We start from the raw sequence: 16401 nt of genomic DNA on the forward strand, positions 1-16401 counted from the left end.
TGGACCATATTACCCCTCTTCCCATCCCCAGCCCCCCTCAAACCCAGAAAACCCCACCCGAAGGTAACCCCTTGCCCCCATTTTGTCCCTTCTTTGTGCTCATACTTACCCCCAGCTCATCACAGATTCCACCCCTACAGACATTACCTCACAGCCTTCCTCCACCCCCCGATTTCCAGTAAGCCACTTTTCCAGACTCTAGCTCTCTGAGGCAGTTAACTTATTTCATATCATTGAGGTCATATAGTATTTGTCCTTCAATGCCTGGGTTGCTTCACTTAACATAAGATTCTCAAGGTTCATCCATGTTATCACGTGCGATTGTAGTGTATTGGTTCTTACAGCTGAGTAGTATTCCATTGTGTGTATATACCACATTTTATTGATCCACTCATCTGTTGATGGACTTTTGGATTGATTCCAACTTTTGGCGATGGTGAACAATGCTGCTATGAACATTGGTGTACATATATCGGTTTGTGTCCTTGTTTTCAGATCTGATGGGTATATACCCAGCAGTGGTATTGCTGGGTCATATGGCAAATCTATGGATAATTTTTTGAGAAACTGCCAAACTGTCCTCCAGAATGGTTGGATCCTTCTGCATTCCCACCAGCAATGGATGAGTGTTCCCCTTTCTTCACATCCTCTCCAGCATTTGTATTCTACTGTTTTTTTCATGGCTGCCAATCTTATGGGAGTAAGATGGTATCTCATTGTAGTTTTGATTTGCATTTCCCTGATAGCTAGGGATTTGGAGCATTTTTTCATGTGCTTTTTAGCCATTTGTATTTCTTCTTTGGAGAAGTGTCTGTTTAAATCTTTTTCCCATTTTTTAAATGGGTTGTTTATCTTTTTGTTTTCGAGATCTATGAGTTCTTTATATATGCAAGTTATAAGTCTCTTATCAGATATATGGTTGCCAAATATTTTCTCCCATTGTGTGGGTTCCCTTTTTACTTTCTTGACAAACTCCTTTGAGGTGCAGAAGGCTTTAATTTTGAGGTAGTCCCATTTATCTATTTGTTCTTTTGCTGCTGGTGCTTTTGGTGTGATATTCATGAAGCCATTTCCTATTACAAGGTCCTGTAGATGTTTCCCTACACTGCTTTCTAAGGTCTTTATGGTCTTGGCTCTTATATTTAGGTCTTTGATCCATCTAGAGTTGATCTTTGTATAAGGTGTGAGATGGTAATCCTCTTTCATTCTTCTACATATGGCTATCCAGTTCTCCAGGCACCATTTGTTGAATAGGCCATTCTCTCCCAGTTGAGAGGGTTTGGTGGCTTTATCGAATATTATATGGCTATATACATGAGGTTCTATATCTGAATTTTCAATTCGATTCCATTGGTCTGTGTGTCTCTCCTTATGCCAGTACCATGCTGTTTTCACTACTGTAGCTTTGTAGTATGTTTTGAAGTCAGGAAGTGTGATTCCTCCTATTTCGTTTTTCTTTTTCAATATGTCTTTGGCTATTCGGGGCCTCTTTTTATTCCAAATAAATTTCATAGTTAGTTTTTCTAGTTCCTTAAAGAAGGCTGTGTTGATTTTTATTGGGATTGCATTGAATGTGTAGATCAGTTTTGGTAGGATAGACATCTTAATAATATTCAGTCTTCCTATCCATGAACAGGGAATATTCTTCCATTTATTTAGGTCTTCTTTGATTTCCTTGAACAATCTTGTATAGTTCTCGATGTATAAGTTTTTTACCTCTTTAGTTAAATTTATTCCTAAGTATTTGATTTTTTTATTTACTATTGTGAATGGTATTTGTTTCTTGATTTCCTCCTGATCTTGCTCATTATTGGTGTATAGAAATGCTACTGATTTTTGCGCATTGATCTTATAACCTGCGACTTTGCTAAACTCATTTATGAGTTCTAGGAGCTTTGTTGAAGATCTCTCAGGGTTTTCTATATATAGGATCATGTCATCTGCAAATAATGAAATTTTGACTTCTTCCCTTCCAATTTGAATGCCTTTTATATCTGGTTCTTGTCTCAGTGCTCGAGCCAGTACTTCCAAGACAATGTTAAATAGGAGCGGAGACAATGGGCATCCTTGTCTTGTTCCTGATTTTAGAGGGAAGGATTTCAGGACTTCGCCATTGTAAACAATGTTGGCTTTAGGTTTTTCATATATACTCTTTATCATGTTCAAAAAGTTTCCTTGTATTCCGATCTTTTGGAGTGTTTTTATCAGGAAGGGGTGCTGTATTTTGTCAAATGCCTTTTCTGCATCTATAGATATAATCATGTGGTTTTTTTCTCTCAATCTGTTTATATGGTGTATTACATTGATTGATTTTCTTATGTTGAACCATCCTTGCATACCTGGAATAAATCCCACTTGGTCATGGTGTATAATTCATTTAATGTGTTGTTGAATACGATTAGCAAGTATTTTGTTAAGTATTTTTGCGTCTAGGTTCATTAGAGAAATTGGTCTGTAATTTTCCTTTCTTGTGGTGTCTTTGTTTGGCTTTGGTACTAGGGTAATGTTGGCATCATAGAAGGAATTAGGCAGTGTTCCTTCTGTTTCGATTTTTTGGAATAGTTTCAACAGGATTAGTGTTAGTTCTTTCCGGAATGTTTTGTAGAATTCACCTGTGAAGCCGTCTGGCCCTGGGCTCTTCTTAGTTGGGAGATTTTTAATGACTGATTCTATCTCTTTGCTTGTGATTGGTTTGTTAAGATCATCAATTTCTTCTTTCATCAGTATGGGCTGCTTATGTATTTCTAGGAATTTGTCCATTTCCTCTAAATTGTCATTTTTGTTGGAATATAGTTTTTCAAAGTATCCTCTTATGATAGTCTTTATTTCTGTGGGGTCAGTGGTGATATCATCTTTCTCATTTCTTATTTTGTGTATTTGCATCTTTTCTCTTTTTTTCTTTGTTAGTCTCACTAAAGGTTTGTCAATTTTGTTGATCTTCTCAAAAAACCAGCTCTTGGTCTTGTTTATTTTTTCAAGTGCTTTCTTATTTTCTATTTCATTTAGTTCTGCTCTTATCTTTGTTATTTCCTTCCTTCTTCTTCCTGTTGGGTTACTTTGTTGTTGTTTTTCTAATTCCTTCAAATGTGCAGTTAATTCTTCAATTTCTGCTCTTTCTTCTTTTTTGATATATGAATTTATGGCTATAAATTTCCCTCTCAGTACCGCTTTTGCTGCATCCCATAAATTTTGGTATGTTGTGTTATCATTATCATTTGTTTCAAGGTAGTCATTGATTTCTTTTGAGATTTCCTCTTTGACCCACTGTTTTTCTAAGAGTGTGCTGTTTAATTTCCAAAATGTCGTGTGAAGTCTGGGTCTCTGTCCCTTGCAAATTTCCAGCTTGACTCCACTGTGGTCAGAGATATTGTTTTGTATGATTTCGATCTTTCTGAATTCATTAAGCCTTTCTTTGTGGCCTAGCATATGGTCAATCTTGGAGAATGTTCCATGTGCGCTTGAGAAAAATGTATATCCTGCTGTGTTTGGGTGTAATGATCTATATATGTCTATTAGATCCAGCTCTTCTAATATACTGTTCAAATGTTTTGTTTCTTTAGTGATTCTCTTTTGAGATGTTCTGTCCAGAGTTGATAGTGGTGTATTAAAATCCCCCACTATAATTGTAGATGCATCTATTCTTTCACTTAGTTTTTCCAGCGTTTGCCTCACATATTTAGAGGCGCCCTTGTTAGGAGCATAAATATTTATGATTGTTCGATCTTCTTGACAAATTGTCCCTTTCACTAAAATATAGTATCCTTCTTTGTCTCTCACAATTGTTTCGCATTTAAAGTCTATTTTGTCTGATATTAATATAGCTACTCCTGCCTTTTTTTGGTTGTTGTTTGCTTGTATGATTGTTTTCCAGCCATTCACTTTCAACCTCCATGAGTCTCTGGGTCTAAGATGTGTCTCTTGTAGGCAGCATATAGATGGGTCGTATTTCCTTATCCAGTGTCCCAGTCTGAATCTTTTGATAGGTGAGTTTAATCCGTTGACATTCAGTGTTATTACGTTTAGAGAGTTATTTATGGTAGCCATATTTTGGTTGGATTTGTGTTTGTTATATTTTGTTTGTATTATTTTATTTTCCCCTTCTATTTTTGTCTTTCTTGTTGCTTTTACACTCTCCTCCATCTCTGACTGTCCTGTTTTTTCCTTTCTTCCTGCAGAATTCCCTTAAGAATTTCTTGAAGGGGAGGTTTCTTGTTGATATACTCTTTCAGTTTCTGTTTATCTGTGAATATTTTGAACTTTCCATTATTTTTGAATGCTAGTTTAGCTGGATAGAGTATTCTTGGTTGGAGATTTTTTTCTTTTAGTACCTTGACTATATCATACCACTGCCTTCTTGCCTCCATCGTTTCAGATGAGAAATCAGCACTTAATCTTATGGAGTTTCCCTTGTATGTGATGGTTTTCTTTTCTCTTGCTGCTTTTAGAATTTTTTCTTTGTCTTGAGCATTGGATAATTTGACAAGTATATGTCTTGGGGTGGGCCTGTTGGGGTTTATGACCAGTGGAGTGCGCTGTGCTTCTTGGATATGTACATCTGTCTCTTTCAGTAGATTTGGGAAGTTTTCATTCATTATTTCCTGCAACACTCCTTCTGACCCCTTTCCCTTCTCTTCTCCTTCTGGAATGCCTATAATACGTATGTTTGAGCGTTTTGCGTTATCATTCAGGTCCCTAAGTCCTATCTGGATTTTTTCTACCTTTTTATTGACCACTTCTACTATCTGTTTGATTTCCAATGCACTGTCTTCCACATCACTAATTCTCTGCTCTGCCTCTTCTAGTCTGCTGATATTTGCTGCAAGTGTATTTTTGATTTCTTGAATTGTGGTGTTCATTTCCATCATATCTGTTATTTTTTTGCGCATGTCTGCAATTTCTCCTCCAAGTGTTGTCTTCACGCTGTTAACCTCTTTCATTACTTCATCAAATTTGTCGGTGATAAATGTTCTGAGATCTTTCATTGCTTGTGCGAAGTCCTGCCCCCCTTCCTGATTTTCAGTTTGTTGATTGGATTCAGCCATGTTTTCCTGATTACTGGTTTGGTTTGTAGATTTTTGTTGCTGTCTTGTCAACATTTTTTCTTGACGGGTTTAATCAGTTCCTTAGCTTCTTTGTCTAGTCTTGGAGATTAATTAGCTGTTGTTTTTGCGTAAGTGTTATATCTTTTCTTTGTCACTTTGTTCTTCTTATTCCAATTTCTTATTGCTAGTTAAGCTCACTTTAAAGGAAAGTATTAGTGCTGGGGAAAGTCAATTGTGTAAGGAAGGAAAAAGTGTGAAGTAGTATTGGTGATATATGTTTACAAAGCAACAATATGAGTTCTGGGAGGATGGAGGTTAGATCATGTAAATTGTGTAGAGTTATAGTAGTAGGAAAGTACCTATAATGAGGTAGACGACTGAATATGGGAGGAATGTGGTACGTACTAAGAGGCTATTGTTTTCGTGAGAGAGGGAAAGAGAAAAGAAAGGTAATAGTTTCAGGGACGAATACCAGATGGAAAACTAAACAAAGGTATTAGAAATTAAGAGTTAGACAATTTGTGGATCAAAGAAAGGGAGATGGAATATAGGAGAGATAGCAGATGGTGGAGGATATCAAGTTGTAGGGGAAAGGGGATAGTGTAGATAGGCTAAATCTATTCACAGAGAAATGAGGCAGTGGAGGGTGAGGAAACCCAGCAAATGTGAGGTATTTCCTGTAGGACCTATTGTATTGTTAAGGTAAAATAGTATAAGAAGAATATTGGGGACAAGAAAGAGAGGATTAAAAAAAAAAAAAAAGAACAACAAGAACAACAACAACAACAAAAAATAAAAACAAAACAAAAACAAAACAAAGAACAGAAACCCCGCCGCCAGGCTCGGCTGGGCTCAGCTGGGCTCCGGTCCCCCGCCCGCCGCCCGCCGCGGCTCGGCTGGGCTCGGCTGAGCTCGGCTTTCCCGCCCGCCGCCCGGCGTGGCGTGGCTGGGCTTGGCCCCCCCCCCCCCCCGCCCGCTGCGGCTCAGCTGGGCTCGGCCGGACTCGGCTTCCCCGCCCACTGCCCGCCTCCGCGGCGCAGCGCGGCTCGGCTCTCCCGCCCGCCGCCCGCCGCGGCACGGCTAGGCTCGGCTGGGCTTGTCTCCTTCGCCCGCCGCCCGCCACGGCACAGTGTGGCTCGGCTCTCCCGCCCGCCACCCGCCGCGGTGCTAGCTGCCTCGGCTCCGCCTACCCAAGGAGGGAGTCCTCCACACGTAGCTGGGATCTCCGTGTATATTTCACAGATGGATCCTCTCTGTTACCTTCCCTCCAAATCGATGTCCAGACACCTCCGGACCAGGAAAAATCCCGAGACAGCCGGTCCCAAAGAGTCTCCGACGCCTCCCAGCCGATTCCCCCCAGGAGCTAGTAACCGGGAAGTTCACTCAGCCGCCATCTTGCCTCCCCCTCCTGAAAAGTCCCAAATTATATCTTATAGACCAGTCCTTTCCGTTACCTTCCCACCAAATCGATGTCCAGACACTTCCTGCCCTGAAAAAATCCTGAAAAAGCCTGGTCCCGGAGAACCTCCAGCGGTGCCCAGCTGCCTCTTCCCAGGAGAGACGGCAAGGCAAGCTCACTCAGCCACCATCTTGCCGGAAGTCGCCCCTCTTTCTTGAAATACAACTTCACTGTGTGTGGACTTCTAGGCTGATTATTTTGTTCAGCCATTGAAAACATCATTTCATTATTTTCTGGCCTCTAATGTTGCTAACAGCAGTACCTTTGAATGTAATCTGTTTGTCACAAGAGAACGTGCATTTTTTAAAAGGAGATACTACGGGTTGAACCCAGGACCTCATACATAGGAAGCAGGTGCTCAACCACTGAGCTACATCCACTCCCCATGTGTTTTTTTTTTTTAGTATTTATTTTATTCCTACCCACCCTCTTTTTGTTTGCATTTGCTGTGCCTGTTTGTCTTCCTTGTTCCTTTAGGAGGCACTGGAAACTGAACCCTGGACCTCTAATGTGGGAGGGAGGCACCTAATCACCTGAGCCACCTCCATTCCCTGCTTTGTTGTCTCTCATTATGCTTTTCTTCTTGTGGCTCTTGTGCCGTCAGTTTGCTGTGCCTGCCCATCTCACCAGCTAGCTGTCTTCTTTAGAAGGTACCAGAAACCGAATCAGGGACCTCCCATGTGGTAGGTGGGAGCTCAGTCACCTGAGCCACATCCGCTTCCCCATGCATTTCTTTTATTCATCCTGGTTGGTATTTATTGGGATCCCTGATATGCAAACTGCTATTGTAGACAATTCTGAAAATTTTAAAACCAGTATGCCTTCGTACGTTACCCCTACTTCCTATTGTCCTTTTGTTTCTTTCAGGAAATTCAACCAGGCTGAGAGTCTGTCACTATCCCCCAGGGCTCTTTTTTTTTTTAAGATTTATTTTTATTTATTTCTCTCCCCTTCCCCCCCCTCCCCCCAGCCATCTGCTCTCTGTGTCCATTCTCAGTGTTCTTCTGTGACCACTTCTATCCTTATCAGCATCACTTGGAATCTGTGTTTCTTTTTTTTTTTTTTTTAAAGATTTATTTTTATTTATTTATTTCCCCTCCCCTCCCCCGGTTGTCTGTTTTCTGTGTCTTTTTGCTGCGTCTTGTTTCTTGTTTCTTTGTCCGCTTCTGTTGTCGGCAGCGGCACAGGAAGTGTGGGCGGCGCCATTCCTGGGCAGGCTGTACTTTCTTTCGCACTGGGTGGCTCTCCTTCCGGGGTGCACTCCTTGCGCGTGGGGCTCCCCTAAGTGCGGGACACCCCTGCGTGGCAGGATATTCCTTGCACGCATCAGCACTGCGCATGGGCCAGCTGCACACAGGCCAAGGAGGCCTGGGGTTTGGACCACGGACCCCCCATGAAGTATGCGGACGCCCTAACCACTGGGCCAGGTCTGCTTCCCCCCCAGGTCTCTTAATCTCACTCTCTTACCCCCCATCCCTTTATCTCTCTGGGCCATGTTATGGGTAATGTCCTAAGGTCTGTGTTCCAATTCATTAAATCTCTTTTTAGCTGTGCTGACACTTTTCATTTAAAGGTTGGTCCTTTTACTGAGACTTTAATTTCAACTATTATATTATTTTGGAAATTCTATTTGATTTTTCATACTTAATTGGTCATTTTTAACAATTATGTTTTTATAAAGACTATAAAGTTATTCTTTGTTCATATTTTCATTATCTCCTTTCTTTAGACATGCGAAACAGTTCTTGACCTGATAACTCCACTATCTTGTTTGTCAGCTCTCATGATACATTTTCTTTGTGGTGTCGCAATGATTATTTTTTCAACCTGGAAACGCTCATTTTCTTGGAACGTGACAGACAAGGAACCTCTGAGGCCAAGGGCATTGCATTCCTCGGCCAGTGGTTCTCAGCCAGGGTGACCTTGCCCCCAGGGGACGCAGCCATTGTCACAGCTGGGAGCGGGCTGTACTCCTGGCATCTAGGGGACAGAGACCTGGACGATGCTCAACCTCCTGCCATGTCCGGGCCCCCAGGCAGTGGCCAGCCCCAGCTGTCAGCAGTGCCGGCTGAGACCCGTGCTAGAGGACGTACCTGGGGTCATTCTGGTGTTTTTTTAAATACTTATTTCTCTCCCCCGCTCCCAGTAATCTGCTCTCTGTGTCCATTCACTGTGTGTTCTTCTGTGACCGCTTCTATCCTTATCAGTGGCACCGGGAATCTGTGTTTCTTTTTGTTGCGTCATCTTGTGTCAGCTCTCCGTGTGTGCAGTCATTCTTTCGTGCTGGGCGGCTCTCCTTACGGGGTGCACTCCTTGCACGTGGGGCTCCCCTACGCGGGGGGACACCCCTGCGTGGCAGGGCACTCCTTGCACGTATCAGCACTGCGCATGGGCCAGCTCCACACGGGTCAAGGAGGCCCAGGATTTGAACCACGGACCTCCCTTGTGGTAGATGGACGCCCTATCCGTTGGACCAAGTCCGCTTCCCTGGGGTCACTCTGAATCCCCCCTGGAGGTCTCCGGGCCTCACAGGAAGCCCGACGGCAGGTGCCAGTTTGGAAGACGTACTCCCACCCTCCGTGGAGCACCAAGGAAGGAGCAGGGAGTTCAGAGCGCCTTGTTCACGCTCACCTGCAGCTGAAGGCCCAGCTCGGCGTGGGAGGCCTGACCTCTCACCCCAGGGAGACGAGCTCCTCTGCCGGCCCCAAATCCCGGGAGATGTTGGGAGCGCAGCCTCCGGGGGTGGGAGGGGCCTCCTTCCCTCTGGCTTGGCCTCAGCAGACCCCTCTTTGAGCCTGGTCTGAAGTGGGGGGACGGGCAGGAGCTGGGTGCAGCAGAGGGGCCCCAGGTGGACAGCACAGCACCCGCAAAACCCAGGGGTGGGAGAGGCCGACTGCCCGGCCATAGCCTGACAGCCTGCTGACCTGGGAGGGGGCTGAGGCAGACCCTATTTGGGGACTTGCGGTTTGACCTGAGTTAGGAGCAGGGGAGGCAGTCGGGCTTCGCTCTGGAACGAGCACGGTCTGTGTGCTGGGGGCTTCCAGTGAGGGGCTGGGGCTGGGGCTGGGCAGGTGTGGGGCCACGGGGTGGGAAACAGTGGGCTTGGGCAGGGCTGTGGGCAGCTTCTCCCTGGCTGGGGCCGGTGTGACCACTGCACAGCCTGCCCCCGGGCGCTGCAGCCATGAGGGAGCCACATTCCCATACGGGCACCCCTCCTTCCTGTCTTTGGCCTCAGAAGCCCACCGACGCCGACCAGAACCCTCGCCAGCCTGCTCAGGTGGTCTAGGCCCAGAGGGGCCCCAGGAGCCCACCCTGCTCCACGGCGGGGCGGACAGCCGGGCAGCCCAGCGCTGGAGCCCTGGGGAGCCACACTGGCCGGCCGGGGTGCCCTCTTGGGGCACGGGGTGCCCGCACGCTTCACACGCCCACCCCCATGTTGGACTGTGACATTGCCGTGACTTGGCTCCAGGTCCCCAAGGGGCAGGCAACCCAGCCCCCTCCTGGAGTCCAGCACCATTGGCAGGTCCTGCCAAGCACGGCTAGGACCCCCCTCACGCCTCCACGCCCACTGGAGCAGCGCAAGGGGGCAGCGACCCCTCCCAAACCCGGGTCTGTGCAGGCATGGTGGGTGGGAGGGGTGCAGGGGCCTTGAACCCCGAGCAGGTGGGCCCAGGCTGCCCTGGGGGCCCAGGTTCAGGACGCCAGGCCTGGGGGATGGGATGGACGGAGCCAGTCTTAGTCCCTGCAGGAACCGGCCGGACCTGTTCCACCGCAGCTTCCGCCCAGGCTCGACTCCAGGCCGCAGGCCTGGGCACCCAGGCCCCCTGCCTCTTAGGGGCTGCTCCCCTATTGAGGGAAGGAAGCTGCCCATGTGCCCTCAGGTGTCCCGGTCCAGCCCAGGGTCCCCAAGACACCCTTTGGGGACTATGGGAACCCAGACTGGTTCCTGCTGTGTGCCCTCTGCTGGCCATGGGTGGAAGTGCAGCCTGGAGTGACAAGGACCTTTTACTAGAGATGGTGGCCCTGGGCGCAGGGAGGCCACAGGCCAGCTGTAACCCAGGGTGGGGGCCTCGGCCCCTTCCTGCTCAGGGGCTGCCTGAGGTCTGGTGAACACGGGGTGGGGTCCCCCCTCTCCACCGACAGAGGCAGGAGCAGCTTCGGGCTTGCTGGGTGGACAGCAGCCTCGTCCAGAGTGGCCTTGTCCGGGCCGGGATGGAGTCAATGTCTGGGGTCAGGCAGCCGGGGCACCGCGCCTGCCAGCGGCCCCGCAGAGAGGCAGGGAGAAGCGGGCGCCCCTGGGGAGCGTGTGCAGGCGGCAGAGGCGGCCGGCGGCTAGATGAAGGTGGAGTCCAGGGGGCCGGCGTCCTGCTGGCTGCGTGCCTCGAACAGCTGCTTGATGAGCGCCGACTTCTCCTGCTCCAGCTGGGTGATGCGCTCGCTCTTGTCGGTCACCTCCTGGGCAGGCGGGCGGGTGGTCAGGCGGGACGCGGGTCCCGCGGGGTCCCTGCCCCCGCCCCCTGCCCCTCACCTTGGTGAGGAGCCGGTTCTGCTCCTTCAGCATGAAGATGGTTTGCTGCTGCCAGCCGCGGGCCGAGGGCGAGGACAGCGCCAGAGCGGGGCCGGGGGGGCCTGAGGAGGGCGGGGCCTGCAGGTCGAGGGCCAGCACGGGCACCCCGGCACAGGCCGCGGCCAGCAGCTCCCCCAGGCACCGGGCCACCTCCTGTACTTTGGGCAGCAGCTGCCCCAGGGGGCGGGGACTGCCCTCAGCCCCCGAGTCCTGGAAGCAAAGGAAGGGGTGTCAGAGAAGAGGGCCAGCCCGGAGGCCACCGTGCCTGGAGGGGGTCCCCGCCCACGGCACTCCTGCCCTACAAAGTGCCGCTGGGAGCCTCGAGGCAAGCCTGGGGCTGCTGCTGACCGGGTGGTCTGCCCCCGGGCTCCCTAAGCCCTGGGAGAAGAGCAGTCCAGGGCATGGGGTGGGTGGGTCCCGGGTGGGTCCCGGCACCCTGGGTTCAGTGGGTGGGCCCTTCGTGTGTAAGGCGGGTCCCTCCGCCGGGGTCGGGGCGGTGGCACTCACAGAGCCGCCCCTGCTCAGACCCAGGCGGTGCTGCCGCTCCTGCACGCGCTGCAGCTGCTGCTGGTACCAGTCCCGGCCCTGCGCCATCATCTCCAGGCCCTGCAGCAGCACCTCCTGCTCCTGCTCCAGCTCCTTCAGCTGCTTCAGCTGCAACACGCGTGGGCCCGAGCATCACACACCCCTCGGCAAACATGCACCCAGGGGTGCACACGCTCGCCACGTCCACATGCATGGGGTGCGTGCTTGTGCACACCTATGTACACACATAAGGACGATGAGCACGGTCGAGACGCGTGCACATGCGGGGCTGATGCAAGAATGCGCCGGCACGGGTACAGGTGCACGGCACGCGTCGGGGAGAGAACCTGGGTGAGGAGAGCCCGTTCCCTTCCTATGGAGGGGGCCTGGTCCTCGAGCTTCCCCAGCTGATGAGCAGCGAGTGTCCCTTGACCTCAGCACTGCCCCTACTGTGTCAGCTGGCAGGCGCAGGCTTGGGCAGAGGGGCCGGTGACCCCTCACTGCACCCTCAGCCACCTTCTCCCCAGGGCTCTTCTTGATCTCCCCCCGCCTGACCCAGGCCCACCCCCATGTGGTTTCCCGCTGGGGTGGGACAGATGCTTAGCACTGACTGGCGCTCTGGCCACAGGCCCCCTGCCCCTTCCCAGTCTCCAGCCTCCCGGGCAGAGGAGTGGCCGGGCTCTGGGGACAGCGGGACCCCACTCACCAGGTCACAGTCAACGCCGTTGGGGACCGTGTGCCTGCGGCGCTCGCCTCGGGGCCGCCGGGCCTCCCGTGCACCGGCCTCCGGGGGCCTGTGGGCAGCGGCACCTGCAGTGGAGGTGAGGCGGGGCGCACCTGCAGGCCGGGCCCAACTTCCCGCTCCATCCCGGGTCCCAGGCTGGCTGGGGCTAGCACACCTGAGACAGTAGCTGTGCCCCTCCCAGCTCGGGGGAGGCTGCTACCGGCTTGCTCTTCCTCTGTAGCCCCCCAGGCTGTGAGCGCCGCAGGGCAGGGGCTCCTCCTGGCCCCCTACCCCGCAGGCCCTGAGCAGTGTGGGACACAGGGGGGTCCTGACAGCGGCTGGTGAGGGAAAAGGAGGGGCCTCCCGTCATCTGCACATGCCCCTTAAGGAAGCAGGAGTTCACCCCAGCAGGCCACCGCCGCGGCAAGCATGTCGGGGTGCATCTGAGGTTACTGCACCGTGAGCCTTCCCCAGAGCGGAAGCGCGGAGCTCGCTGCGTCCTCTCTGCCCGCTTTCTTGGAGGACGGGGACTGTGTGTCGTGCCCCTCAGCAGGACCTCCCAGGACGAGAAACTGGACGCTGGGCTAGCCTCAGAGGCCGTGCGCTGGGCCCAGGGTACAAGGCCAGTGGGTGGGGCCAGAGGTGGGGCCAGGTGTGCCCGCTGGGAGCCTGGGCGCAGAGCCCCAGCCGCCACGTTCCTGCGCCGGAGGGACCCGCCTGCGCCTTGGCAGCCACGGAGACGGGGCGGCGGCCCAGGTGTGGAGTGGAGGGGGACGTCCTGCCTCCCACTGGGCCTGGCAGAGGGCGGGCTCTCGGAGGGAGTGGCGGCCGCAGCCCTGGCGGAGGGGCTGCCTCCGGGGGAGAGGGGTGTCCGCGGGGGGGGGGGTGTCCCCACGACCTCTGAGGACCCGTTCCCCCTGCTCCTTCCGCGGAAAGCGCCCGGGGCCACCCGCACTCACCTGCGTCCGCGCTCGAGCCCCGCTCCCGCGCCGCGCCCTGGGGCCGCTCGGGTTCCTGCTCGGGAGGCCCGCCCAGCTTCTCCAGGTTCCGGGAGGGGCCGCCGGGGCCAGCCGGCGGGGGGCGCGCGCCCGGGGGCAGCGGCTTCCTCTCCAACACCGTCCGCGGCTCGTCGGCGGGCGCAAAGACCAGGTGGGGCGGCAGCGGGGGCGCTGGCGGCCGGTCGCCGGGCGCCGCGGGGCAGAACCCCCGGGACGGGGCGCGCGGCGGGCCCCGCGGGCCGGCGCTGGGCAGCGAGGTACGCAGGCCGGCCACGAAGCGCTCGAAAGTCAGGTAGCCGCTGGCCGGGGCGGCGCGGCGCAGGCCGTCGAGCACGCCGCGGGGCAGCTCCCGCGCGTCGGCGCCGTGCCACCGGGACTCGATCTCGCGCAGGTGCACGTAGCCGCGCCGTCGGTCGTCCAGGATGTCGAAGAGCGTGCGCAGGCTCTGCAGGAAGGCGCGCGGCAGCCCCTCGGTGCCCGGCGCGGGGTCCGGCGCGGGGCCCGGCGCGGACATCGTCGCACCGGCCATGGGCGCCCGCGCGGCCCGGCGGGGCGCGGGGAGGCGCGGGGGCCGGTGGCGCGGGGACCGGGGAGGCGCGGGGGCCGAGGGCGCGGGGACCCGGGGAGGTGCGGGAGGCGAGGGGCGCGGGGACCCGGGGGGCGCGGGGCCCGGGGAGGGAGGGAGGCCCGGGGAGGCGCGGGGGCCGGGGAGAGCGGGGACCGGGGAGGCGCGGGGGCCGGGGGCGCGGGGGCCGGGGGCGCGGGCCCGGTGAAGCGCGACAGGCGGGGGGGCGCGGGGACCCGGGGGGCGCGGGGGCGCGGGGACCCGGGGGGCGCGGGGCCCGGGGAGGTGCGGGAGGCGGGGGGCGCGGGGACCCGGGGAGGTGCGGGACCCGGGGAGGTGCGGGAGGCGGGGGGGCGCGGGGACGCAAAGAGGGACGGGGGCGCGGGCCGGCGTGCGCGCAGCCGCGACAATAGCTACTTTTTGAACGGGCCCTCCGCGCGGCGTCAGCCCTCATTAGCATCCGCGGCCGCCATTGGCCGGCGCCGGCCCGTCTCCTCGCCGATTGGCTGGGAGGCGGCCAGCCCGGTTTGATTTTTCCGGCCGAGGGGCCGGGACCCGCGCGCTCCCTTCCGCCCGGGCCGGCGGGTGTCCGGGGCCGCCCGCGGGGTGCGGGGCCGGCGGCGAGGGGCGCGCCCTCCCGTCCTGTGGCCCCGGCCGGCCTCGCGGGGTGCGGGGAGGGGCCCGAGCCGAGCTCCCGGCTTGCGCCCCCCGCCCTTCAGCTGCCCCCGGCCCTCCCGCCGCCGCTGGAGCCCTTTTTCCTGGCGCCCCACAGAAACCTGTCCCCAGGTGGCCTCGTGGGGGCAGGAGAGGGGCGTGCCTCTCCAGGGACCCCACCTTTCCGCTCTGACTCCCGGGGCCCTGCCTGCTGAGTCTCTAGCCGCAGGCCCCAACCAACCTGCCCCCGCCCCTTGCGCGAGTAGGGCCCCAAGAGGACCGGGGCCTCCAGCCGGCTGGCGCTAGCCCTCACAGAGGCCTCTCTGTTCACGGCTGCCGGCTCCTCCCCGGCCTTTCCTGCGGCCCGCAGGACAAAGCCACCTTCTCCCGTGTCCTCAGGTCCCATCTGGCGGCCTCACCCCTCGGTTCTGCAGTGTCTGACTCAGGCCCTTCCTGTGGCTGCACAGCCTCCTCCAGCTGCCGCCCTGGCTTGCAGCCTCCTGGCAGGTCTCCCGGGGCAGCCGCTGTGCCCCCAGCCTCCTGCTGCCCTGTAGCCAGATCCTGCAGGCCCTCTGGAAGCCGCGGAGCGGCCCAGGGTGCAGCCCACCTTTGCCCGTCCTCCAGGTGGCCCTGGCCCCCCTTCCTCAGTCTGGAGCCCCATTTTCTAAGCAGATGGTCTGTCACCAGCGCTAACCTGCACACAGTCGCCACAGCCCCTGCACCTGTCTGAGCCTCTGTGTCCTCGGGCCCCAAGGCCCCTGGTGCAGTGACTCGAGCTGTAGGAGCAGCTGCCCTGGTCGGGGAGTGGCCTGGCTCCACTTCTCTGGTGATCCACCCTCAAAGTCCAGGCTCCTGCCTGGTAAGGAATTTGGATGGGGGGTGCCTGGAAGCCTGTCTGCCAGAGCATGGGGCCTGCCCCGCCCCCCCCTTCCCTTTCAGTGGCCGGCTGTGGCCCCAGCATGGCATTTGTGCCACTGGTGCTGGGCCCTGACCCCATCCCAGCCTCTGCCAGCCGCCCCTGCCCCCCGGTCCCCCTGCCCCCAGCTGGGTGCTGGGAACCTTCAAAACCACTCAGCCCTGAACCGCCCCCTCGAGGGCTGGAGACACCCCAAACTTCAAAGCACCGGGCTGCCTTCTCTGGCTGTGGCTGTCACTCCAAGAATCCCCGTGCTCTCTGGCAGCAGGGAGGGGTCACCCCAAGGCCTGCGTGAGCCTGCCCTAAGTGGGCACTCAGTGGCCAGCACAGGAAATCTCATCCTGGGAGGCTACAGGAAAACACCATTCCCGGGAGGGAGCCGAGCCAGGGCGCACCTGAGGGAGGCGTGTGCGGGTGCAAGGGCAGTGGCCATGTGGTCACTGCTCAGGAAGGTATGGCCAGCAGCCCCCAGGCCAAGGGTTCTGGGAGCCTGAGCCCACTGCACAGAGGACAGGGGGCATCTCTGAGCCCAGAGCGCCCGGGGAGGTGGCCCCAGCTGGGAGGGAGATAGGCCAGCCCTGCGAGGGCAGCATGGCGCCCCAGCCCCGGCTGTGGGCCCCCGGTTCTCCATGGGAGAGGTGTAGAAGACACTGGGTTCGTGCCCTGTTCCTCCTTCCGGTGCTGAGCTCAGCCCACTCCCTCCTCCCATCCTGCCCTCCAGTCTGATCACCTTGCTCAGTAGACATGTTCCCTGCCTGCACCCCTGTCTCCTGCTCTCTTGATGCACCCCCACTTCAAGGCGGGACTCGGGGGCTTTCCTGACCTAGATGCGCCCAGGGTTCCCATCCTCACACAGCCCCTTCCTGACACCTGCTTTCAAGGGCACCTTTGCTCACCTCCGAGGCAGCGCTCAGGGACTCTGGCCTGGGCGTGGAGCCTGCTGTGCACACC

The 16401-nt window shown here is 55.4% G+C and overlaps 1 protein-coding gene across 1 annotated transcript; it reads right to left on the minus strand.

The window, feature by feature from the left end:
• Positions 1-10488: 10488 nt before the first annotated feature.
• Positions 10489-14427, minus strand: SAPCD2 (suppressor APC domain containing 2). The gene is made up of 5 exons (XM_058302762.2): positions 13277-14427; positions 12300-12403; positions 11576-11722; positions 11030-11278; positions 10489-10956 (listed from the first exon to the last, which is right to left on the minus strand). Exons 1-5 carry the CDS (start codon positions 13842-13844, stop codon positions 10834-10836), a joined length of 1191 nt encoding a protein of 396 aa, XP_058158745.1. The 5' UTR covers positions 13845-14427; the 3' UTR covers positions 10489-10833.
• Positions 14428-16401: the final 1974 nt, after the last annotated feature.

Source organism: Dasypus novemcinctus, chromosome 8, assembly GCF_030445035.2.
Source record: "Dasypus novemcinctus isolate mDasNov1 chromosome 8, mDasNov1.1.hap2, whole genome shotgun sequence".
Lineage (NCBI taxonomy): Eukaryota > Metazoa > Chordata > Mammalia > Cingulata > Dasypodidae > Dasypus > Dasypus novemcinctus.